This window comes from Lathyrus oleraceus, chromosome 5, assembly GCF_024323335.1.
Source record: "Lathyrus oleraceus cultivar Zhongwan6 chromosome 5, CAAS_Psat_ZW6_1.0, whole genome shotgun sequence".
NCBI lineage: Eukaryota > Viridiplantae > Streptophyta > Magnoliopsida > Fabales > Fabaceae > Lathyrus > Lathyrus oleraceus.
The window spans coordinates 551,801,966-551,828,692 of NC_066583.1; the positions used below are offsets into that span (position 1 = coordinate 551,801,966).

At 39.6% G+C, this 26,727-nt stretch overlaps 1 protein-coding gene across 1 annotated transcript in view; it reads left to right on the forward strand.

Annotated features, from left to right (window-relative positions):
- The first annotated feature begins 561 nt into the window (after positions 1-561).
- Positions 562-26,727, forward strand: part of LOC127082006 (uncharacterized) — a 104,755-nt gene continuing 78,589 nt past the window's right edge. Inside the window, exon 1 of the mRNA XM_051022231.1 lies at positions 562-873. Coding sequence (XP_050878188.1) covers positions 562-873 — 312 coding nt within the window. The remainder of the gene's footprint in view (positions 874-26,727) is intronic.

A 26,727-nucleotide genomic window follows, 5' to 3' on the forward strand; every position in this document is an offset into this window, starting at 1 on the left:
TTTTTCAAGATTTACTTAATTGAATTTTATCAAAGAAAAATCATACACTTTTGAGGCATTCAAAGAAATTTGTCAACGTCTTCAAAGAGAAAAGGAAAGTGTGACTGTTAGAATCAGAAGTGACCATGGGAAAGAATTTGAAAATGAAAAATTCTCTGAATTTTGTTCTTATGAAGGTATTGGTCATGAATTCTCATCTCTCATCACTTCTCAATAAAATGGAGTTATAGAATGCAAGAATATAACTTTACAAGAATTAGCTAGAGTCATGGTTCATGCAAAAAATATTCCTTATCATTTTGGGGCTGAACCAATGAACACTGCTTGCTATATCCAAAATCACGTTACTTTGAGAGTCGATACTTCATCTACTCTCTATGAATTGTGTAAAGGAAGGAAACCTATTGTTAAATATTTTCATGTGTTTGGGAGTAAATGTTACATTTTGGATGATTGTGAACAGAGGAGAAAAATGGATCCCAAAAGTGATGAAGGAATAATTTTTGGTTACTCTAAAACAACAGAGCTTACAGGGTATTTACCTTCATAACCAAGGCCATGATGGAATCCATTAATGTTGTGGTTGATGATTCAATTCTTGTTAAAGGGACTGATGTTAATGAAGATATTGGAACATCATCTCAACAAACAAATGCTTTTGAAAATGTGGAAGACATTAAGTCCAACATTGAGCCAACAAGGACTGAATCAGATAACCTTCAAGCCAACAAAGGCCCCTCTATCAGAATTCAGAAAGATCATCCAAAAGAACTTATTATTAAGAATCTTAATGAATGGATCACCACAATATCCAAAGATGTGATATCCAATGCTTGCTTTGTCTCAAATTTTGAACCTAAAAATGTGAAGGAGGCATTGACTGATGAATTATGGATCAATGTTATGCAAGAAGAACTAAGGCATTTCAAAAGGAATTGAGTGTGGGACCTAGTTTATAGGCCTGAAGGGATGACTATTATTGGCACAAAATGGTTTTACAAGAATATATCTGATGAAAATGGAATTGTGACCAGAAATAAGGCTAGGTGTAGCGGTAAATTCATGATCATCAAGCTATGGATAAGCTAGACATCAAATAACAAGAGTCGCCACCGCACTTTTATTGTTTCCAAGGGAAAGGGGAAAAAGTACGAACAAAACCCAAAAGTAAGAATTTTTCAAATCAAAACTAATAAAATGTCAAAGATTACAGGTAAGGGGGTTGGTTACACAGAGGAAAGGTGTTAGCACCCAAAGTGTCCTAGGTACTCCTAGGGAGCCCTTTTTGTGTGCATATGTATTTGGTACAAAAATGATGTTTACAAACAAATAGAATGGGGGGGGGATGAGAAAAGAATTCATTAATTATATTTTTGTGTTTGACAAGACCTTCGGACTTGTGCCTACGTACCAACATAAAAATGAGGGATCAAAACCTCGTAGTTCGTGATACAAATTCCAAAGTGGATGCGTTGCTTTTAACAAAATTAGGTTTGAAAGGCACAAAGGCGTAAAAATGGTTTGAATGAGTTAGTTCTTTTTGGCTTTTCTGAAAGTTTAAGTAACATATAGTTAAGTTTATTTACAAATTTGATTTAAGAAAAGAAGTTTGAAAATGCAATGGCATAAGGCCAAAGTTTCTATCTTTTTACAAAGTGGTCAATGTTCAGAACAAAATAAGTTCAATCAAAGAAGATTTTAAAAAGGGAGGGAGAGATTTTGAAATTTAAGAAATAGGGAGAAGATGAAGAGACTAATCCTATGCACAAAATTAAAAGTTAAGAGTTGAAGAGATATGACCAATGGGTAGCAATCCAATAGACAAGAATGTCAATAGAAACCCAGATTCCCTTGGACATTTAGAATCAAGCAACACACAAATGCACAATTATATTATCTTGAAGAGCAAGGCATCAAATAAAGATAGCCACATCCAAGCTTAGCCATTCCATGATCTTTTTCAAATTAGCCCATGTAACAGATGATTTCCACAAGTCATAGGTTCAAAATAACAGCTTCACAATGATCATGTTGCAGATGAACTCAAAGGGATCTTGAATGATGTATCAAATGAAGTTTCAAATTGCAAGCCATTAGTTTCACAGAAAGTTGGCATTGGCCAAGTCCTTTAGCATAGGAATGTTGCCTAAATTCTAAGTCCATTTGTCCAAGATCAAGTCAACAGTCCACACAAAAGATTTTTAGGATTTTTGTTGTTATTATGTACATTAATGGTCAAAGACCACACAAGCAAACAAAATATACACAAACAAGATATATCACACAATATGATCCAAGTGGACAAAGTGAAAATTGCATTAACATAAACAATTAGAATGGTATGAATAATGGCAAATGAATAAAGACTAAAATTAAATGACATTAAAGTAAATGACTTGAAATTAAAAGTTAGTTGTTAATGAGTTAGAAGTTAGTATTGTTTTGATTTTGCTTTTCATTTTTAAGTCATTCTTTGGAGAACACTCAACCCACTTATCACAAGCATGGATCCTTGAGCCAAGACATCTTTCAAAGGAAGGAAAAAGACCAAGTTTTCACACAATACCATGAAAGAGGGGAGACTTACAATATCACTAACTAGAATGCTATGCCTTTTGTGTCACAAATTTAGCGCTATATTAAGCAATCGTAATTGGACTTATGTAGAAGTCACAACTATTTGAGGCCGGACAATAGAATTTTGGTGTTAATGCATGTTAGAGACATAGTATAATGAACTATGCTCATGAAACATACCACACACAAAAAGAATATGCAAAAGAGGTGGCCTAATCTCATCCATACTTATATTGATTTTTCAATCAACTAGCCTTAGGACTTTGAGATATCATAGATCAAATAAGATGAATGCATAAAGAAGGGGAATGCGATGAAAAAGGAGGGGAATGGATCAAAACTCAAATTGGTCAAAGGAGGACTTTTACCAAATTAATATCATCAATTCATTTTGGGAGATGGAATGTACATTCCATCAATCCCCTAAATCCAGTGATATTAACTTGACAAAGTCAAATCAACCTTTACCAAGGCCCAACAACAAGAGTCAAACTCAAACAAATCATCACAATTGGTCAACACAATTAATTGATATTTATTCAATTAAAAAGACTTAAATAATACATTTAAATTAAATATGGTTTTTTAAATTCCTAAAACCTCATCAAAAAACCAAAGAAATGGCCATGAGATTTATCATAGGTCAAACAAGGTCAAGGGACCTTGGAGAAAAAATTTCAGAATTTTTAAAGACTTAAAAGTATTTTTAAACAATAAAAAATAATCACTAAATCAATTAAATCATGAAAAATATTAATAATGATCCAAAAAATATTTTTAATTCAAAATATGAAAGAGAAAATTATTTGAAATTTTTTGGATCAATATTAAAATTAATATGAATTAATGAAAATAAAAGGATTAAAATGAAAATAAAAAAATAGCAAAAAACGTGGACCACTTGATCTCCCTCATTAATTAAGGTGGCAGATCAAGTGGTCCTCAGCGTGCGTTCCACAATGGACACTAGTCAATGTGCTGCAGGGAGGGTATGCAAAACCAAGGCACGAGATTAAAACATTTGAAAAGGATCCTGTGGTCTGGAGAGATGTCAACACATCGCCGGAGCCAGAGCTCCGGTCTTCTTCTCCGGTGGACCTCACCGGACTGGTCCACGCTCAACCATCACCAAAATAAAAAAGGAGGACATGATCTGAAAGTAAAAGAGGCGTAGAGCACGAATCTGACCTCAATTTTAACTAACTCCATATATATAGAAAGAGATGAGGAGTCGAATTTTGAGGTGTGTCAATTGAGTTGCTTCGATTTGACCTCTAAGCAACTCAATCTTCTTGCCTATATTGGTAGGACTTCAGACAACCAAAGATCCAAGAGAATTGAGTAGAATTAAGTGAGAATCGAAGAGATGAAGTTTTCTGAAAATTACCTTCAATGCTATACAGTTCTTGATGTTGCTTGTTTCAAACACGATCTAATCACACTTGAGAAACTAATAGGAAGTGATTGGAGAGGTTGCAAGGTTGTGGATCCTAGAGTTCTTGAATCTCCAACAGTTGAGATTCAAACTCAAATTTCAAATTGAAATTTTTCAGGTTTTCCTTTAGAATGAGAGGGTTTCAATGGGGGGAAAAGATGGCGCGCAAAGTGTCTTTCAAATGAGCTCAGAAGCCTTCTATTTATAGCCAAAGGGAATGATATTTGCACACTTCAAAATCTGTCCAAAATTGGCAATGTGGATGGCACGAGTGCATGGGCATGTATAGGCCCATGATGCAATGCATTAAGGTCCAAAAGTGATTCAAATTGAAGTCTGAATGAAGCTTGATAGCAAGGCATTGTGAACTGAAGTTTGTACAATTGATTCTTTCCAATGATGCATCCTTGTTAAAGCCATGCACGGACCTAGCAATCTTTGTCCAAAATGCATGAACTTAGATTCTTTGTAAAGCTTAGATCAAGGGGAACAAGTTTGATTTTTAACACTTTTTCATTTGGAGCTTGGAACATGGATAATATTGAGGTGGAAGTTTGGAAATTTCAACATGTTGAAATTTTTTCCAAGTGTTAAGCCATATATCTCAATATTCCACCTTGCTTAACTTTTTATGTAAGCTTCAAATGAGAAAAATGTCTTCATGAAAGTTGTATATATTTCCAATACCTTAAAAATGGTCACAAATTTCATGTCATTTGGAATTATAATTATAGAGTTATGAATTTTTGAAGTTTGGAAAAATCACTTGTTCAATGGTATAGGTCAAAAATGACCTATAATGTATCCTCATATCACATGCTCATAAAAGTTGAATTTGCTTTAACTCCAAACATAAAAGTTGAAGTAGACATCTTGAATTTGATTGTGAAACTTGGAAATATTTCATCTTATAAAAATTGAGCAAGTTATGGCCTTGGGAATTTAACTTTCAAATTAGGGTTTAGACAAAATGACCTATAATGCTTCAACATAGAAAATGATTTTCCAAGCAAAACTAGCTCTAGGTCTCAACATGAAAGTTGTTTGGAATATCATTTAGAGTAACGTTTCTCTTGGAATCATTTTCATATGGTGAAAATGGTAGGAGATAGGGTCTAGGGAGACCCGGTTTTGATCAGATGAATTCATCTGGCCAACCACCATCAACCAACTTGCTAACCTTCAATTATTTGGACTATCTTGGCTCATGGTAGATCATATATGCATAAGATGATGAATTTTGAAGTGTCCCTTGAGAAATTTGATCAATTGGTGAGATAGCTTGTTGGAGAAGTTACTCAAGATACCTAGTTAAACTAGGGTTTCCAAGGCAAATCACCTCCAAACTATTGAAGAAAACTTGATAAATATAACATGTAGTAATTAATGGAACTCATATATGATGCTCATAACCATTCTTGAATCAACTCATGGTTGTGCTCTTTGTCATGAGGGTCTCAAACCCTAGATATGAACTTGATAAATCAATGGTGATCATTCCCTACCTACAAAAGAGTTAGGCAAATTCAAAGACATATTTTTGGTATTTTGGTTAGTAAAATGATAATATACAAGTATGATAAAATCATATAGTGCTTGGGGATCTTTCCCAAAATAAACCCAATGAAAGAGGGGTAAGGAGGATGCAAGGTATGATCCCAAGGCTAATGCTTATGATGAAATTGCATGAGGGTTCTTAGGGTCAAAATTGGGGTCTTACAACTGCCCCTATTTAAGGACATTCTAACTGAGGAGTCGAAGGTTAAAATCTTCATGTCGACTCAATAGAATGGGATTAAATAACAACATATAAAAACAAATTTTGGTCCCTAAGAGACCTTGTAGCGGGGTATTCGTTACCATTAGAGATATTGACTAAATCCAAGGTAAATCATAAAAGTCGAGTCGCCACCGCACTTCTATTTATCCAAAGGAATGGTTAGAAAACGAACAAAAACCTAAAAGTTTTATCGAATCAAAAACTAGTAAAAATGTCAGAGATCTGGGTAAGGGGGTTGGTTATGCAATGGGAAGGTGTTAGGCACCCAAAGCATCCTAGGTACTCCTAGGGAGCCCTTTTCACATTTGTTGCAAAGGTGGTTGTTTTTTTTTGTGAAAATTTATTTGTGCAAACATGATTGAAGGGATGAGAAAAGAATATACAAATTTATTTACATTTTGTGTTTGAATGGATGAACCCATTGCCTACGTACCGTCTTAAAAAAAAGATTAGGATCAAAACCTCGTAGTTCGGGGTAAAAAAAATTCAAAAAAAAAGTTGGTGAATTGATTGGTCCGAAAACCTTAAGGTCTTTTGTTATCAAAGGGAGAAAACTCAACCTAAAACCACAAATCCACCATGTGAGGATAGCTTCAACATGCTAGTGAGGGGTTAACCCTATAATAAGCATGGAAGACTCATTGTCCATCACTAAGGATAAAGGTGAGTATTATATCTACCTCATAGATAATTCAAACCTAATAGCTAATGGTTATAAAAAAAGGGTTTGATTAAGAAGGTGGCCATTGAAACCACAAAAAGTATTTGAATGGGTTATATTTACCAATTAAAAGTATTTACAAAAATATGGTTAAAGTGGATTAAAAGGTTCAATTCAAAATAAGTGTTATGAAAAATAAGTTTGAAAATCAAAAGCATAAGGCTTAGGTTTCTAATGTTGAAAACAAAAGTTATTGTTTGCACAAAAAGTTTTGGCTTGGGTTAGAATGGGGAGAAAAAAAAGGGTTAAATTCCTAAACATACAAGAGATAAGGGAAAAGAAAATAAAACCACATTAGGAGTTCCCCTCTTGAGATCATATTGATGATCCAAGTAGCAACCATCCTTTGGAATAAGCAGTCACAAACAAATATCTTAAGCCATTAAGCACAGGTAATCGGAATAAACCTTCAGGGGGTATCCCACAAGTAAAGTGGAACACCAGGCCATCTCTGCAAGAGTCATGTGAGCCCTCACAAAAAAAAAACTCAACAAACAGGTTAGAGAAACAAGATAGGGTAATTAAGAGTTACCCCCAAATCAAAATGTAACCACATGAATCATGCCATTAAAATTCACAAAAAAGCTCACAAAAAGCAACCAAGGGTAGGAGGCCTAAACCCCTTGTCAAACACATACATTAAAAGGGTATCAAAAAATTTCAGGTTGAAAGTATAAAGTAGTGGAAATAGGGCATACTTGATTGGGGAGGATCGATTGAAATTGAGTTGCACCCGTGAGGTTTGCAGAGCAATCTGAGGGTTTGCCTCTGGAGGTTGCTCTGAACTATGTCAGCTCTTCTCTCACTTTCTTTTTCCTGCCAGGGTAATAGGAATGGAATCCTTTTGTTTCACTGAAACTCTGAATTTATAACCTGGTTTTTGTGGACCCGTGGGCTCAAATGAGAGAGGCCCAAGTCCAATTTTTTTTTGTTATATTTTATTTATTTATTTATTATTTTTTTTTAGTAAACAAAAGTAAGAGAAACAATGATGTATAATTCAAGCATGCTTGGTGATCTCAAACCAATCACAAGGAGTCCCACCCAAAGGCAAAGGGAACCAAGATGCTCATGATCCTTGAGGCTATGCAAATGCAATGTTATGATGCCATGAGGGATCTTAGGGTCAAAATTGGGGTCTTACAAATGCCCCTATTTAAGGTCATTCTAGCCGGAGAAGTGAAGGTTAAAATCTTCGTCTCGACGAGGTAGAATGGGCTTAAATAATAACAAAGAGATAAATTTTGGTCCCTAAGAGACCTCATGATGCAAATGTGTGTATGCAAATAGTACGAACTCTGTGGGGATATGTGTCCACAAAGAAGAAAAGACATCCGGAGAAACTGACAATCCATATGAGAAATACACTCAATGGGACAGAGACTCTGGGGACTCTTATAGGGATAGGAGAGGGAATAAAATGCGTGAGCAGGTCACGACTCAACGCTTGAAAAACAGAATTCCAAAGGGAAAATATCCAATGGAAAGACCCGAGCTGACTCAAAGGTGCATGTATTGGGGAATATGCCAATACAGCAAAAACTATCCACAACGGATACTTCAGATAAAAATCCGGATGAAAACAATCCACTAAGGGACTTCGCTGGGGATGCCTAAAAGGACACTCCTGGGGAAGCAGCGGGACGAGGTATTAACGGTTACTGGGTAATAAGCTCAAGGAGACATGTGATCTGATCGCCGGTATGAGGGTGAGATACAACATGCTCGGGAAGAATGAATATCTAAGACCAGTATAAGGGTGAGAGATATCAATCAACCAAATCATCTGAGGAAGACCTAAAAAGGTATATCTCAACTCAGGAAAATCTGACTCCATAGAGGACAAAAAGTCATAATAGGGAGCAGAGAGGAGGGAACACCAGGGGTACCGGTTACTGGGCATATAATAGGTGACCAACCAAGGCGTGAATTGGGGAATATTCCCAAAACACTCATCATCCAAAAGAGGGCTAAAAGCAAACTCGATGATAGGATGGATATTCGACTCCGTAAGGGGGTACGAATCTTACTCGACTGGGGAAGAACAAAAGCTTCGACCAAAGAGTGCATGAGATATACTATCTATCACCGTCAGAACGTAGATAATATACTCGCATGGATGATTATCCACAACCGGTTACTGGGTTAATAAAGGATAAATCGACCGAAAGGAAAAGGCATCGGGATACCGAAACTAGGTATATAATGATGACAAATCAAGGCGTAAATTGGGGAATATTCCCAAAATAATCATCATCCAAAAAGAGGGCAAAAAGCAAACTCGATTATGGGATAGACATTCGACTCCGAAAAGGGGGTGCGAATCTTACTCAACTGGGGAAGAACAAAAGGCTTCGACCAAAGAGTGCATGAGATATACTATCTATTACCGTCAGAACGTAGATAATATACTCGCATGGACGATTATCCACAACCGGTTACTGGGTTAATAAAGGATAAATCGACCGAAAAGAAAAGGCATCGGGATACCGAAACTAGGTATATAATGATGACCAATTCAGGGGAGGAACAATCGTTACTAACAACAACAAGATAGACGAGAAATGACCCGCTGGGGATAAATTGCGTAATTAGAGCAATTATCCAAGAGATATATCACCGGTTACTGGGTGGTATACTAAAAAATTAAGGAATGTCAATATCGAATTTTGTATAAAGATAACCAACAAGGAGGGAATTACATCTACCAGTATGAGGGTAGAGAACCACAAAAGAGAGTACCCGTAATCAGTTAGGATGAACAACAATCAAGGTTTAACTCTGCACGGGGACAAAATGGGGTTTACAACTACCGGTTACTGGGTAGTAGACCACAAAAATATGACTTACAACTACCGGTATGAGGGTAGAGAACCACAGACTCCGCCGGGATAATAATTACTAATTATTGAGCAATTATTCATTTACCACGGGGAAACAGGAAAAGAGTCTCAAGAGACCGATCTAGGATCAAACTAGATAGGCACACCAAATCAAGACTTGTCCCGGTGAGGATATAACTCAATGGGGAAAACCATCCCAATATATGTGTCGGGAAGGAACAAAAACAATTGACATCCACGAGGATATGACCCGGTGGGGAATATGGAAGAAAGGATAGACGCTTTCTGCTTATGGAGCTGACTCTATATGGAGAGATCAGACACACACGTCTGCTTGGGGAAGTATATCACCAAATAGCAGGAGACAACAAACAACGATATATGGCAAAGAATGCAACATTAATACCTGAATGTTATAATTATGCATGAATATGCGTGGTTTATGTATGATGTATGCTGACAGACAGACATATCTAACACAACCAGGTCCAGGAATTAACCACCCGGTACTACATCTCAAGAGAGAAAGCCAAGTTCACCAGAGAGTATCCAATCTGCTGGGGATCAGAGATACTAGGAAGCAAAGAACTCTGCAGGGGATGAATCATCAATCATTCCAGCAGGGGACGAGAGTTATCACAGACAAGGTCCACCACACTAACAACTCTGCTGGGGAATCTATCCGAGGAGATAAAGGATTTATCGGGATCAACCATGAAATACCGCTCTTGCCCAAAGAGATCCAAGCTGCTGAGGAAGAAAGATTGCTACTCTGCTGAAGGGAAGAGATGTGACTCTCAACAAGCAATCCACTTGGTAGGATAAACCACAAGAGGTTCCGGAGGGAGGAGATACAGTCATGCCAGGAATATGGACAAAAATCTTACCCTGTTGGGGATCGTACCACCCTTGGGAGAGCACTGAGGATCTCCTAAGTATCTTTTCGTCATTGTGAATGTTCAATTTGTTTAAAAACAAATTATAAAAAATTTAATCGTTTAAAACAATGATATTTTCTTAATCAAAACATGCAAAACATTTGTTGAATAGAAACAGATAAGAGTGCCAATAATTGGATAAAAGGCTCAAATTTATTTGATAGAATGGTAGTCTGCGAATGGCAAGACTCCATAGATCTTTACAAATTTGAAATTGGTGATATATATTTGAAAAGGGCTACATTGAACATAATGACCATTTCTCCACCAATTCTGAATCCGAGGTATTTGAAGCTTTGGTTGATAATGAGCAAGGATCTCTGACGGACGACAGTTGTAGAACAAAGTCTTGTCAGGATGCAGTTACTTGCCAAATCCCTAATTTTTTCCTAGATTCCCCAGGATGAGGTACTCAATCTAGCGGGATACATATATCATTATTATATATTTTTTGTGTCTCTAACTTTTGCCTGGACCTCCCTTTCGGGTTTTCAATCCACCGAGACGCTCATTTTTGCCTAAGCCGCCCTTTCGGGTTTTCAATTTAGCGAGCTATTCAGTTTTTTTATTTTTTTTAGGCGAAGTATTTCTTGACTGCATCTGAATTCACAAGACGAGTGAAATCCTCCCCATCCATAGTTGTAAGTATCAAAGCACCGCCTGAAAAGGCTCTCTTAACAACATACAGACCCTCATAGTTCGGAGTCCACTTGCCCCTGGAATCGGGCGCGAAAGACAAAACTTTCTTGAGCACAAGGTCACCTTCTCGGAGCACACGAGGCTTGACCTTCTTATCAAAAGCTTTCTTCATCCTCTGCTGATATAACTGACCGTGCCACATGGCAGTCAATCTCTTTTCTTCTATCAAGTTCAGTTGGTCATAACGACTCTGAACCCATTCAACATCAGTCAACTTGGCCTCCATCAAGACTCTCATTGATGGGATCTCCACCTCTACTGGGAGTACCGCCTCCATGCCATAAACAAGAGAGAAAGGGGTTGCCCCTGTTGAAGTGCGGACAGATGTACGATATCCATGTAAAGCGAATGGCAACATCTCATGCCAATTTTTTTACGAAACAACCATTTTCTGGATAATTTTCTTGATGTTCTTATTAGCAGATTCAACAACCCCATTCATCTTAGGTCTGTAAGGAGAAGAATTATGATGCGCTATCTTGAACTCACTACACAACTCTTTCATCATTTTGTTGTTCAAGTTAGATCCATTATCAATAATGATCTTATCCGGCACACCATAACGGCATATGAGTTGATTCTTGATAAACTTCACGACCACCTGCCTGGTCACATTTGCATATGACGCCGCTTCAACCCACTTGGTGAAGTAATCAATTGCTACGAGAATGAATCTGTGTCCATTGGACGCTTTCGGCTCTATCATGCCAATCATGTCAATTCCCCACATGGAGAAAGGCCATGGTGATGAAATCACATTCAGAAGTGTCAGGGGAATATGAATCTTATCCGCATAAATCTGACACTTATGGCATTTCTTCACATATTTGCAGCAGTCAGACTCCATTGTCAACCAATAGTAGCCTGCTCTCAACATCTTTCTAGCCATGGCATGTCCATTGGAATGAGTACCAAATGAACCCTCATGGACCTCAGTCATCAACAGGTCTGCTTCGTGTCTATCCACGCATCTGAGCAGAACCATGTCAAAATTTCTTTTGTAAAGCACTTCGCCATTGAGGTAGAAACTGCCAGATAATCTCCTCAAAGTTTTCCTATCTTTCACAGACGCCCCAGGCGGGTAAATCTGGCTCTGAAGGAAACATTTGATATCATAATACCACGGCTTATCATATTTTACTTCTTCTACTGCAAATACATGAGCTGGTCTGTCCAAGCGCATCACAGCGATATTGGGAACTTCATTCCAATATTTAACCACAATCATTGAAGCTAGCGTAGCAAGGGCATCTGTCATCCGATTCTCATCTCGAGGAATATGATGGAAGTCAACCTCAGTGAAGAACGTTGAAATCCTCCTCGCATAATCTCTATATGGAATGAGGCCAGGCTGATTCGTTTCCCATTCACCCTTAATCTGATTAACAACGAGGGCCGAATCACCATATACATCAAGATGCTTGATCCTTAGATCAATGCATTCTTCCAATCCCATAATACAAGCCTCATACTCAGCCATATTATTCGTGCATTTGAAAGTTAGCCTTGCTGTAAAAGGAATATGTGCGCCCTGAGGAGTAATAATCACGGCCCCAATACCATTTCCATACTGATTTACAGCGCCATCAAATACCATACTCCATCTGGAACCAGACTCTGGCCCTTCGTCGAGTGTAGGCTCATCACAATCTTTCATCTTTAAATACATAATCTCCTCATCCGGGAAGTCATACTGAACTGACTGATAATCTTCAATAGGCTGATGTGCCAAATGGTCAGCCAAGATACTATCTTTAACAGCCTTCTGAGCTCGATACTCAATATCATACTCAGATAACAACATCTGCCAACGGGAAATTCTCCCTGTTAAAGTAGGCTTCTCGAAGATGTACTTGATTGGATCCATTATGGATATCAACCAAGTGGTATGGTTTATCATATACTGGCGTAAGCGCTTAGCAGCCCAAGCCAAAGCACAACATGTCTTTTCAAGTATTGAGTATTGAGACTCACAATCAGTGAACTTCTTACTCAGGTAGTAAATAGCATACTCCTTCTTCCCTGATTCGTCTTGCTGACCAAGGACACAACCCATCGAGTCTTCAAGAATAGTCAGATACATGATCAAAGGTCTTCCCTCTACAGGTGGAGACAGAACCGGAGGCTCAGACAGATATTCTTTAATACTGTCGAAAGCTTTCTGGCAATCCTCGGTCCAATCATGGGACTGATCTTTCCGGAGGAGCTTGAATATAGGCGCACATGTGGCAGTCATGTGGGATATGAATCTGGAGATATAATTCAAGCGGCCAAGAAAACCTCGGACTTGCTTCTCAGTTTTGGGCGCAAGCATCTCTTGTATTGCTTTGACCTTTGCAGGATCAACCTCAATACCTCTTTCACTAACGGTAAAGCCCAATAACTTGCCAGAACGGACTCCAAATGTACACTTGTTGGGATTCAGACGAAGCTTATATTTCCTCAAACGCTGAAAAAGCTTCAACAGGTGCTCTACATGTTCAACTTCCGTTCTTGACTTAGAAATCATATCGTCAACATATACCTCAATCTCCTTGTGCATCATATCATGAAACAAGGTGGTCATAGCTCTTTGATACGTGGCTCCGGCGTTCTTCAAACCGAAGGGCATCACTCGATAACAGAATGTTCCCCAAGGTGTGATGAATGTTGTCTTCTCCATATCCTCGGGTGCCATCTTAATCTGATTATATCTGGAAAATCCGTCCATAAACGAGAAGACATTGAATTTAGTTGTATTGTCTACCAACATATCAATGTGTGGTAGAGGGAAATCATCTTTCGGACTAGCTTTATTCAAGTCTCTATAGTCCACACACATCCAGACTTTTCCATCTTTCTTAGGCACGGGCACAATATTGGCCACCCATTGAGGATATATAGAAGTCACCAGGAACCCCGCATCAATTTGCTTATGAACTTCCTCTTTGATCTTCACTGCCATATCAGGATGAGTTCTTCTGAGCTTCTGCTTTATAGGCACACACTCAGGCTTTAGAGGTAGGAAATGTTGCACAATATCAGTATCTAGACCAGGCATGTCTTCATATGACCAGGCAAAGACGTCAACATATTCTCGTAGCAACTTAATCAACCCCTTCTTAACAGATTCTTCCAGAAGTGCCCCAATCTTTACCTCTCTCACACAATCTTCAGACCCCAAGTTGATTGTTTCCAAATTCTCAAGATGCGGCTGAATGATCTTCTCTTCATGCTCAAGTAGCCGGGTGATCTCATCAGGAATCTCTTCAACATCATCTTCCTCTGCCTCAAATACAGGGAATTCAAAATTTGGAGATGGTGTTGGGTCATTATGTTCAATGGGTTTAGAAATCAACCTGCATAATGATTTTGGATATGAAAAGCTTTTTAGAAATCAAACAAGGCAAATCATTATGCATATGAAAAGATCGATTTTATTCCATTTTTTAGGGTTTTATGTGATCACCAATTTCATGCAAAAAGCAAAAAGGGAAAATAATTGGAAAAACAAACATTTAACATGAATTTATTGAATGAAAATATCATTGTGTTTATGCGCCAACAATGTTATCACTCCTCCTTTTGGCATGGGAGAAGGGTTTTTAAACAAAGTGATCATTACGTTGACTTATGGACAACTGTTGGAATATCCACAGCGACCCAATTGTTGCAGACCCCTCCAGGGATGATGAAATTGCCAGAATCCTCTGTATCTTCTTTTAAAACGGCAGCAACCTCCTCATCTAGACCAGTGTGGATGAAACCTCCACTCTTGAATAACCCTTGCTTGTTGAAAGTACCAGAAGAAAAACTTATGTCAGCCCGGGACTCGTTGTCTTCTAACTCAATCATTTTTCCTAAACTAGTGGTTGCACCACGCTCAATGGCCAACTTTGCATCTTTGTAGGAAGCAAATGAAGGAGTTCTCTTCTCAATAGGCTCAACTATAGATAGAGCTTGGAAAGGAGTTCCAATTTCAACCTCAGCATCTATATAAGAGAAGGAAGACAAATGGCTAACCAGGAGAGCCCTTTCTCCCCCTACCACCACCAGCTTCTTGTTCTTCACAAATTTCAGTTTCTGGTGTAGGGTGGACGTCACGGCGCCTGCCTCGTGAATCCATGGTCTGCCTAAGAGACAACTATACGATGGGTGAATGTCCATAACCTGGAAGGTAATCTGAAAATCACTTGGTCCGATCTTGATTGGGAGATCAACTTCCCCAATCACAGTTTTGCGAGACCCATCGAAAGCCTTCACAACTACTCCACTCTGCCTCATGGGAGGCCCTTGATATGATAGCTTTGAGAGAGTGGACTTTGGTAATATGTTCAATGATGACCCAGTGTCCACCAGTACATTGGACATGGCGTCGTCTCTACAATTCATAGATATGTGTAAAGCCAAGTTGTGGTTTCTTCCCTCCTCAGGGAGATCAGAGTCACAAAAGCTCAGGTTGTTACAAGCAGTAATATTTGCAACAATGCTATCGAATTGCTCCAAAGTGACATCGTGATCCACATATGCCACATCCAACACCTTCTGCAGAGCCTCTCGGTGTGGTTCTGAATTTAAGAGTAAGGATAACACAGATAATTTGGATGGCGTTTGTAGAAGTTGGTCTACGACATTGTACTCACTTTTCTTGATGAGCCTCAGCATCTCGTCACAGTCTTCTTTCACATTGCCACTCGGGCCAACAGAAGTAGGAGTTTTCAGTACGGAGGAAGGCTTAACAGCAAGTGTCGGACTCGGAGAATTCACAGCGTTCCCAATCGGGCGTTCAACAAAATCAGCATTAATTTGAGGCTTCAGCGGTGCTGAAAACACACGGCCACTACGGGTCAAACCGCTAACATCGGCAATACTCACAACAGAAGAAGAGGGCAAGGACACCTCTTTCCCATTCTCTACTGCTACGACGTTGTAGCGATAGGGAACTGCTTTTTCAGAAGAGTAAGGCATAGGACCAGCAGGCTTAATGATCAGAGCGGGAGAAGCCTTCTGCTTGCTACCATTGTACTTGATGATAACAGGCTCGGGTATCCGGAACACTAGGGAGATCACATTGACCTCAGGCTCATTTTCATCAACACTCCTGTTTTGAAGGATCTCAATGACTCCTTCGTCCAGCATTTCCTGAACATCCTTGCGCACCTGGCAACAACCTAATCGGTTAACAGGGCAAACTCGGCATCTATCATGGTCATGCTCATAATGACTGTAGTCACATAGCAAACGATGCATCTGGACCAGAGATTGTCGGATATGACTGACATACTTGACTTTGTATTTGCCAGGGCACCCCTGGACCATGTTAACGGATTTCCCATGCTCGGGCAATGGGTTCTTCTTCACATTAGGACCTACGTCCTCAAAACATAGAATTCCACACCTCATAAGGTCCTGAACCTTGGTCTTCAAAGGGTAACAATTCTCCACGTCGTGGCCGGGAGCACCAGAATGGTAAACACAATGTAACTCGGGCTTATACCACCATTGGGGGTTAACAGGTATAGCCGCTGGGTCTCTCAGAGTAATCAGCTTCCTCTCTATCAAAGAGGGATATAACTCTGCGTACATCATAGGAATAGGATCGAAGGTGACCCTTTTCCTCTCGTAACTTGTATTGGTCTGATTACTGTTTCGAGGCTGGAAGGCCTGCTATTGCGGACGGACCTGTTGTTGCTGATATTGTTGATTGTCTCTTACAACAGGTGCTATATGAGCCACCTGGTGCTGGTTACCGGCGGGACGCTCGGTCTTCCTCATCACAGAGGGTCTTCTTGGTCTCTCATGGGAGGTCGCTGCATGTGCCTCTCCATCTTTCTTCTTTGCAAACGCCTCATAATGTTTGACAGAAGAGCCTTCTTCTCTGGTTAACCGTCCTTCACGGACCCCTTCTTCTAGACGCGTCCCCATATTTATCATCTCGGTGAAGTCAGAAGGAGCGCTAGCAATCATCCGCTCATAATAAAAAGAACTTAAAGTCTTCAAAAAGATCTTAGTCATCTCTTTCTCTTCTAGCGGAGGCACGATCTGTGTTGCCACCTCTCGCCACCTCTCGCCACCTCTGGGCATACTCCTTAAATGTTTCTTTATCCTTTTGGGACATGGCTCTCAATTGATCTCTATCGAGGGCCATATCCACGTTGTACTTGTACTGCTTGACGAAGGCCTCGCCAAGATCATTGAAGGATCGGATGTTCGCGCTGTTTAAACCCATGTACCAACGCAAATCGGCACCGGACAGACTATCCTGAAAGTAGTGGATGAGTAGTTGGTCATTATCGGTTTGAGTTGACATCTTCCTGGCATACATGACCAGATGGCTGAGAGGACAAGTATTTCCTTTGTACTTTTCAAAGTCAGGGACCTTGAATTTCACAGGGATCTTCACATTTGGAACCAAGCAGAGTTCGACAGCAGACTTGCCGAAAAGATCCTTCCCTCTGAGAGTTTTCAATTCCTTGCAAAGCTCAAGAAACTGATCGTTCATAGCATCCATCTTCTCATAAACATCTGGACCCTCAGACGACTCAGAATGATAGATGGTATCGTCTACCCTGGGCAAAGTATGCACGACAGGAGGAGGAACAACAAGGACCGGGCTAGATGCCGGCATAAAAGCAAAGGCTGGAACAAGACCCTCAGGCATGAAATTAGGAGGCATCCCCCACGGGAACCCGGTTGGCATGGCTGTTGGAACAAAGTGCGTACTGGCAGCGGGCACAGTTGAGGAGACAATCTCGGAGATAACCGTCCTCTGGGGAGGAGTTGAAGGTGTCGGAGAATACTGGCTCTGGGCAGCCATGAATGACTCTATTAGGGCAGTCAATCTGGCCACTTCCTCCTTCAGTTCACGATTCTCTTGTTCTAGATGATCCATCAGTCTTGCAGAGTTGGCTCTAGTGTAGTACCGGTGAGTCAGCTTGTCTTCAAAATAAATGAAGGACACAGAGTTAGACCACAGGGCAAGGGACCGGAAACAAAACCTGCTTATGCATATGATGCATGCAATGCTTATGCATATGATTTGTTTTTTATTTCAAAGGAACTTTAGAGTTTTATTTGCAAATTCTGGAAATATTAAGCATTTTATCACATATGGAAATATCTCATCAAATAATATCAGGGAAAAGAAGTGCAGCATCGTCAATCATATACAAGAGAAAAGGAAAATAATCGTCTTATGGATCCCTAGAAACAATCATCTAAAGCTCGGGACACAGGAAGATAAGATGCGCGAAGCCTCTTCACCTCCCTCTCGTAGGCTGCCTCCATATCGGCTTTCTCTTTGGCGAGTCGATCATACTTCCTCTTCCAAAACTTAGAAGACTGAGGAAGTAGAGAAGTCCATACATCATCAGGGTCATCAATAACCTGATGCTCAAGAAACTCAATCAACGCATCCTTCTCCTAAATCTGCTGAAGCAACTCTTCACGTTTACGGATCCAGGCACGTGAACGGTCTTCGTCTCTCAACTCCTCTACTCCTTGATTAGGGAGGGTTGAAGGCCCAGCCATAATCATAGGTGTAGGTCTCGGATACTCGTAAGGCATGAGATACTCAGACGCCCTCTTCCTAACCCAAACAGTGTAAGGCTCCAAAACGATGCAATTCTTAGGACCCAACTCTTTCCTTCCTTTCCTATGAATCTTGCGCCAAGCGCGAACCATCCTAGCTTTCAAGCCTTGAGGATCTTTACCATCCTGAAAGAATACACCCTATAACAGAATGTTATTGGGTTTATCCTTTAAGGGGAACCCAAGCTACCTACGTGCCAAAACAGGATTGTAGTTAATCCCACCATATGTACCGAGAAGAGGTACATTGGAGAATTCGCCACAAGAGTCAATAATCTGCACACCATCATACACACGGTTATACCAAGAGATATCATTATTAGTGAGAGACATGAGTCTCGTGGACCACCGTAGACATCCCTTATTCTCCTTGAAGGCGACCGTCTGCGGTAAGTGAGAAATAAACCACTTATACAACAGAGGCAAACAACACACAATAACGCCACCACCCTTTGCATTCCTCATATGCAAAGAGAAATAGGTATCGCCCAACAGAGTCGGAACGGGATTAAGAGTAGAGAAAATCCTAATAGCATTCACATCCACAAACTTGTCGATGTTGGGGAATAATACTTGCCCATAGATGAGAAGTAAAAATATGGCCTCAAAGACGTCCTCACTCATGGCCTTCCCATACATAGTAGCTTGAGCAATGAGGAACTCAGAAGGGAGACCTTGAGGGTAGGCAAAAGCTGGAAATCCGGAAACGTGAAGCAACGGTACAAGGGATCATAAAACTACACCAATACACACATCAATCCTTCATCCACCTGAGTGGTCAGAAGAGGAAGAAGCTTCCCGAAACGAGCCTTGAAACCCAAAGGATCTAATACATAGGATGTCAGATTCCTTAACTCTTTCAAATCTGGTTGTCTGAAACTGTACTTCTTTGTATTCCTTCTTTGTCTTTCCATGTCTGAAAATTTTGCAAATAAACCCCCTTAAGTTCCTTGAAAATTTTCTTATTATTTTGGTGATATGAATGCAAATGGGTGCATGAATGCATGAATGCAACAATCACACTCAAGGATCAAGCAAAGCACACCAAACAAAGGTCATGGGATGGATCATGTTATCCTTAATATCAATCATCCATTTTGGTGGATTATGGTTTACACCTTATCAACACCCAAGTTCCATTGATATTAAGGATACCTGAACGGATCAACCATGAATCAAGGGTTTGTTGTAAGTCACGAGCATGGAGTTAGGTTAAGAACCACCCAAAAGGGAGTGTACTAAGGTTTAAACCTGCCAAACATGTTCTACAAAAGGTTCCCATAGTCATCATCCCATCTTTCGGATATTATTGGAGAAACGACTACTCGTATTCCGAAAATATTCTCAAGAGAGACTCTTATGAGTGTAGTATCGTGTAACAATCGTATCAAATCTTACACTTGAACGACTTTCGCACTACATCCTAAGAATAGGCCAAGATGGGCTTGGTAAACTAAGGTCCTTGGATTCTAAGGTCTATATTGGAAAAAGTAATGTCTAACCACAACTTACTTGTGTGACATTATTGATCCCAACATGACCTCCACCAAGTGAATGGGCTTGCAAGTCAACTTGCTAAGGAATAACTCCACACAAGTCGACAAGACTATGCCATTCTCCTATCCTAAGTGCACTCGAGTCCGGGTATAAAACTCATCTCACGAAGATCACCAAGCATACAAGGAATTAATATTCAAACAATTCAATCATTACATACAATACAGTAATCCCAAATTGCACAAAAATATGTCACAAAAAATATACAATACAATACAACAAATATGAAAAGTAGGCAAAACCCACTAGGACGTTTCCTCCCCAGCAGAGTCGCCACTTTTCTATAGTGGGGTATTTGTTACCATTACAGATATTGACTAAATCCAAGGTAAATCATACAAGTCGAGTCGCCACCGCACTTCTATTTATCCAAAGGAATGGTTAGAAAGCGAACAAAAACCTAAAAGTTTTATCGAATCAAAAACTAGTAAAAATGTCAGAGATCTGGGTAAGGGGGTTGGTTATGCAATGGGAAGGTGTTAGGCACCCAAAGCATCCTAGGTACTCCTAGGGAGCCCTTTTCACATTTGTTGCAAAGGTGGTTGTTTTTTTTTGTGAAAATTTATTTGTGCAAACATGATTGAAGGGATGAGAAAAGAATATACAAATTTATTTACATTTTGTGTTTGAATGGATGAACCCATTGCCTACGTACCGTCTTAAAAAAAAGATTAGGATCAAAACCTCGTAGTTCGGGGTAAAAAAAATTCAAAAAAAAGTTGGTGAATTGATTGGTCCGAAAATCTTAAGGTCTTTTGTTATCAAAGGGAGAAAACTCAACCTAAAACCACAAATCCACCATGTGAGGATAGCTTCAACATGCTAGTGAGGGGTTAACCCTATAATAAGCATGGAAGACTCATTGTCCATCACTAAGGATAAAGGTGAGTATTATATCTACCTCATAGATAATTCAAACCTAATAGCTAATGGTTATAAAAAAAGGGTTTGATTAAGAAGGTGGCCATTGAAACCACAAAAAGTATTTGAATGGGTTATATTTACCAATTAAAAGTATTTACAAAAATATGGTTAAAGTGGATTAAAAGGTTCAATTCAAAATAAGTGTTATGAAAAATAAGTTTGAAAATCAAAAGCATAAGGCTTAGGTTTCTAATGTTGAAAACAAAAGTTATTGTTTGCACAAAAAGTTTTGGCTTGGGTTAGAATGGGGAGAAAAAAAAGGGTTAAATTCCTAAACATACAAGAGATAAGGGAAAAGAAAATAAAACCACATTAGGAGTTCCCCTCTTGAGATCATATTGATGATCCAAGTAGCTCCCATCCTTTGGAATAAGCAGTCACAAACAAATATCTTAAGCCATTAAGCACAGGTAATCAGAATAAACCTCCAGGGGGTATCCCACAAGTAAAGTGGAACACCAGGCCATCTCTGCAAGAGTCATGTGAGCCCTCACAAAAAAAACTCAACAAACAGGTTAGAGAAACAAGATAGGGTAATCAAGAGTTTCCCCCAAATAAAAATGTAACCACATGAATCATGTCATTAAAATTCACAAAAAAGCTCACAAAAAGCAACCAAGGGTAGAAGGCCTAAACCTCTTGTCAAACACATACATTAAAAAGGTATCAAAAAATTTCAGGTTGAAAGTATAAAGTAGTGGAAATAGGGCATACCTGATTGGGGAGGATCGATTGAAATTGAGTTGCACCCGTGAGGTTTGCAGAGCAATCCGAGGGTTTGCCTCTGGAGGTTGCTCTGAACTCTGTCAGCTCTTCTCTCACTTTCTTTTTCCTGCCAGGGTAATAGGAATGGAATCCTTTTGTTTCATTGAAACTCTGAATTTATAACCCGATTATTGGGCAAAAGACCAAAGGTGAGAATATCCGTCATCGGTTAGGATGAATATATCAAGGATATACTTGCCTAGGATTGTCAAGGAGGATACCCGTCATCGGTTATGATGAACATATCAAGGATATACCAACACAACAAGTAGGAATTACATTTATCGAATGCTGGATAAAAGACCATCAAAGAGAAAATCCGTCACCGGTTAATATGAACATATCAAGGATAGACTCAGTGAGGGGAGAAAATAGGAATTACATCTATCAGTTATTGGATAGAACACCATGAGAGAGTATCCGTCACCGGTTAAAATGAACATATCAAGGATAGACTCTGCGGGAAAAAGTAGGGTTTACAACTATCGGTTACTGGGTAGAATACCATAAAGAGAAGGAAACCCGTCATCGGTTAGGATGAACATATCAAGGATTAACTCTCTGGGGAACACAATAGGGATTACAACTTCCTTTTTACTAGGTAGAATACCAAGGACGAGAATATCCGTCATCGATTAAGATGAACATATCAAGGATAGACTCAGGCAGGGGAAAGAAAGATATCTGTCACCGGTTAGGACGAACATATCAAGGATATACTTCCTGGGAAATCAGAAACAAATGAATCCATTAGGAACTCCACTGCTGGGATAACAGGGGTACTTATGTCGGGTATTGGGCAAGAAGTAACAAACTGCAAACTAAGAAGAATATTACCAGTTACTGGGTAATAAGCTCTTAGGAGACTCAAAGCATCTATTTAGGCATGATCTAGAAAGAAACAATCAATCAAGACTCAACCCAATAAGGATATAACTCAAGGGGAGTGATTCCATCCAGATAATCAACTAGGAAGCAAACTGAAATAACTAATCATCCACGAGGAAACAACTCAGTGGGGAAGAGGAGAAAAGTTAAAGTCTTTCTGCCTAAGGGGTTGACGCTCTACAATTGAGGGAGGACAAACACCGAGGTTCGTATGGGGATAAAGTACTGCCATAACAGAGAATGAGAATCTCTAATCAACAAGTTAATCGGATATGATGATGGAAATATGCAATTATGAAATTATATGAATGTATATGATGATTATGCTGACAAAACGATCACAAAGAATACAAAGGTGTCACAAAGAATTTGAATCATTAGTACAATCCTCGGTCAATCCGCAAAAAGAGGGAGACAATTGCTAGAGAACAGAGAGATTAACAACCCAAAGGCTCAAATCTAGCCGAGGGAAGAGGAGATCTGCTGAGGAGAGGAAATGTCATCGAGTCTGCAGGAAATTTTAGGTCAACACCATATCAAATGAGAGACAACCATGCAGAGGATAACCACAAAAATAGCTGCTCATAAACCAGGAGGAAACTCTGACTGGGAGCAAGTCGGGTGATCACTGGTGTTGGGAAACAATAGGACAAAAGTTCAACTTTATTTAATGGGATGGTAGTCTTTAAATGACAATACTCCATAGATTTTTACAATGTTGAAAATGGTAGTTTACATGGAAAAGGGTTACATTGAATACAAATGATCCTTAATCCTTCTACCAACTCTTGATATCCAATGTGCTCTTGGGCGCTACTGGGATGATGAATCAACGTCAACCCTCTTGCTCAACAAATGTCTTTCTGATACTAGTCGATCAACAGACTGCAGTTACTTGTCGTGATCCCTAATTTTTGCATAAGTTGCCTTAAGGTGGGGTACTCAACTTATCGAATTTTTTTTTCTGTTTTTATGTCTCTAATTTTTGCCTGGATCGCCCTTTCGGGTTTTCAATCCACCGAGACGCTCATTTTTTCCTAAGCCTCCCTTCCGGGTTTTCAACTTAGTGAGCTGTTCTTTTCTTCTTAGGCGAAGTATTTCTTGACTGCATCTGCGTTCACAGGACGAGCGAACTCTTCACCATCCATAGTTGTAAGAATCAAAGCACCGCCTGAAAAGGATCTCTTAACAACATATGGGCCTTCATAATTAGGAGTCCATTTCCCCCTAGAATCTGGTTTGAATGACAAGATCTTCTTGAGCATAAGGTCACCTTCTCTGAACACACGAGGACTGACCTTCTTATCAAAAGCTTTCTTCATCCTCTGCTGATATAACTGTCCATGACACATGGCAATCAATCTTTTCTCTTCAATTAAATTCAGCTTGTCAAACCTGGTCTGACAACATTCAGCCTCAGTTAACTTGGCTTCCATGAGCACACACAGCGAAGGAATCTCAACCTCTACGGGGAGCACTGCTTCCATGCAATATACAAGAGAAAAAGGGGTTGCCCCTGTTGAAGCGCAGATGGATGTACGATACCCATGCAAAGCAAATGGGAGCATCTCATGCCAATCCTTATACGTGACAACCATCTTCTAAATAATCTTCTTAATGTTCTTATTCGCAGCTTCAACAGCCCCATTCATCTTGGGTCTGTAGGGAGAAGAATTATGATTTACAGTCTTGAAGTCTTTACAAAGAGCTTCCACCATATTATTATTCAAGTTCGATCCATTGTCAGTAATGATCTTACTTGGCACACCATAACGACATATGATATGATTCTTGATAAACCTTACAACAACTTGCTTGGTTACATTTGCATACGATGCCACTTCAACCCATTTTGTGAAGTAGTCGATTGCCACTAAAATGAAACGATGTCCGTTTGAAGCTTTGGGCTCAATCATACCAATCGTATCAATTCCCCACATGGATAAGGGCCACGGGAAATAAATAACATTCAAAAGTGTCGAAGGAACATGAATCTTATCAGCATAAATTTGACACTTGTGGCATTTCTTCATAAACTTGCAACAGTCAGATTCCATTGTCAGCCAATAGTAACTTGCTCGCAACATCTTTTTTGCCATTGCATGTCCTTTGGAATGAGTACCAAAGGAACCTTCATGCACTTCAGTCATCAACAAGTTTGCTTCGTGTCTATCCACGCATCTGAGCAAAACCATGTCGAAGTTTCTCTTGTACAGTACATCACCATTCAAGTTGAAATTATCGGCTAATCTTCTCATAGTCTTCTTCTCTTTCAAAGATGCCCCAGACGGGTAAATTTGACTTTGGAGGACACATTTGATGTCATAATACCACGACTTTTCGTCTTTGATCTCTTCAACAGCAAACACATGAGCTGGTTTATCAAGACGCATCACCGACAAATTGGGAACATCATTCCAATACTTCACCACAATCATTGACGCCAACGTTGCAAGAGCATCTGCCATTCGGTTCTCATCTCGAGGGATATGATGAAACTCAACCTTTGTAAAGAAAGTTGAAATCCTCCTCGCATAATCTCTATACGGTACCAAACCGGGTTGATTTATCTCCCAATCACCTTTGATTTGATTCACAACCAAATCTGAATCTCCGAAGACATCTAACTACTTGATTCTGAGATTCATGGCCTCTTCAAGCCCCATAATATAAGCTTCATATTCTGCCATATTTTTTGTACACTTGAAAGTCAATCTAGCTGTAAATGGTAGATGCGTGCCTTGAGGAGTAATGATCACTACCCCAATGCCATTTCCATATTGATTAACAGCTCCATCAAATACCATTCCCCAACGGGAACCAGGTTCTGGCCCTTCTTCACTCAATGGTTCATCACAATCTTTCATTTTCAAGTACAAAATCTCTATATCAGGAAAATCATACTGCACTGACTGGTAATCTTCAATCGGTTGGTGAGCCAAATGATCAATCAAGATACTACCTTTGATCGCTTTCTGAGATCGGTATTCGATATCATACTCTGATAACAACATCTTCCAACAGGCAATCCTCCCAGTTAAAGCAGGATTCTCAAATATATACTTGATCGGATCCACTTTGGTTATCAACCAAGTGGTATGATTAAACATATACTGACGCAGACGCTTAGCAGCCCAAGCCAATGCGCAACAAGTCTTCTCAAGCATAGAATACCGATTCTCACAGTCGGTGACCTTCTTACTGAGGTAGTAAATTGCAAATTCTTTCTTTCCAGTCTCATCTTGTTGACCAAGAACACAACCCATACTCTCATCAAGCACAATCAGATACATGATCAACGGTCTTCCTTCAACATGCGGAGACAAAATCGGAGGCTCAAGCATATATTCTTTGATACTGTCAAAAGCTTTCTGGAAGTCTTCGGTCCAATCACAAGACTGATCTTTCCGAAGAAGCTTGAATATAGGCGCACATGCGGCAGTCATGTGTGAAATGAATCTGGAAATATAATTCAAGCGACCGAGAAAACCTCTGACTTGCTTCTTGTTTTTGGGCGCATGCATCTCTCGTATTGCTTTGACCTTGGCAGGATCAACCTCAATACCCTTCTCATTGATAATAAAGCCCAACAACTTTCCAGAACGAACACCAAAAGTACACTTATTGGGATTCAAGCGGAGTTTATATTTCCTCAAACGCTGGAATAGCTTCAACAAATGCTCAACATGTTCCTCTTTATCAATAGATTTAGCAATCATATCATCGACATATACCTTGATCTCTTTATGCATCATATCATGAAAAAGAGTAGTCATTGCTCTTTGGTAAGTTGCACTAGCATTCTTTAGACCGAAAGGCATCACTCTATAACAGAATGTTCCCCAAGGTGTACTGAATGTGGTCTTCTCCATATCTTCGGGTTCCATCTTGATTTGATTATATCCGAAAAAATCCATCCATAAACGAAAAGACTTTGAATTTAGCAGTATTGTCTACTAACATATCAATGTGTGGCAGAGGGAAATCATCTTTTGGACTGGCTTTATTGAAATCTCGATAGTCGACACACA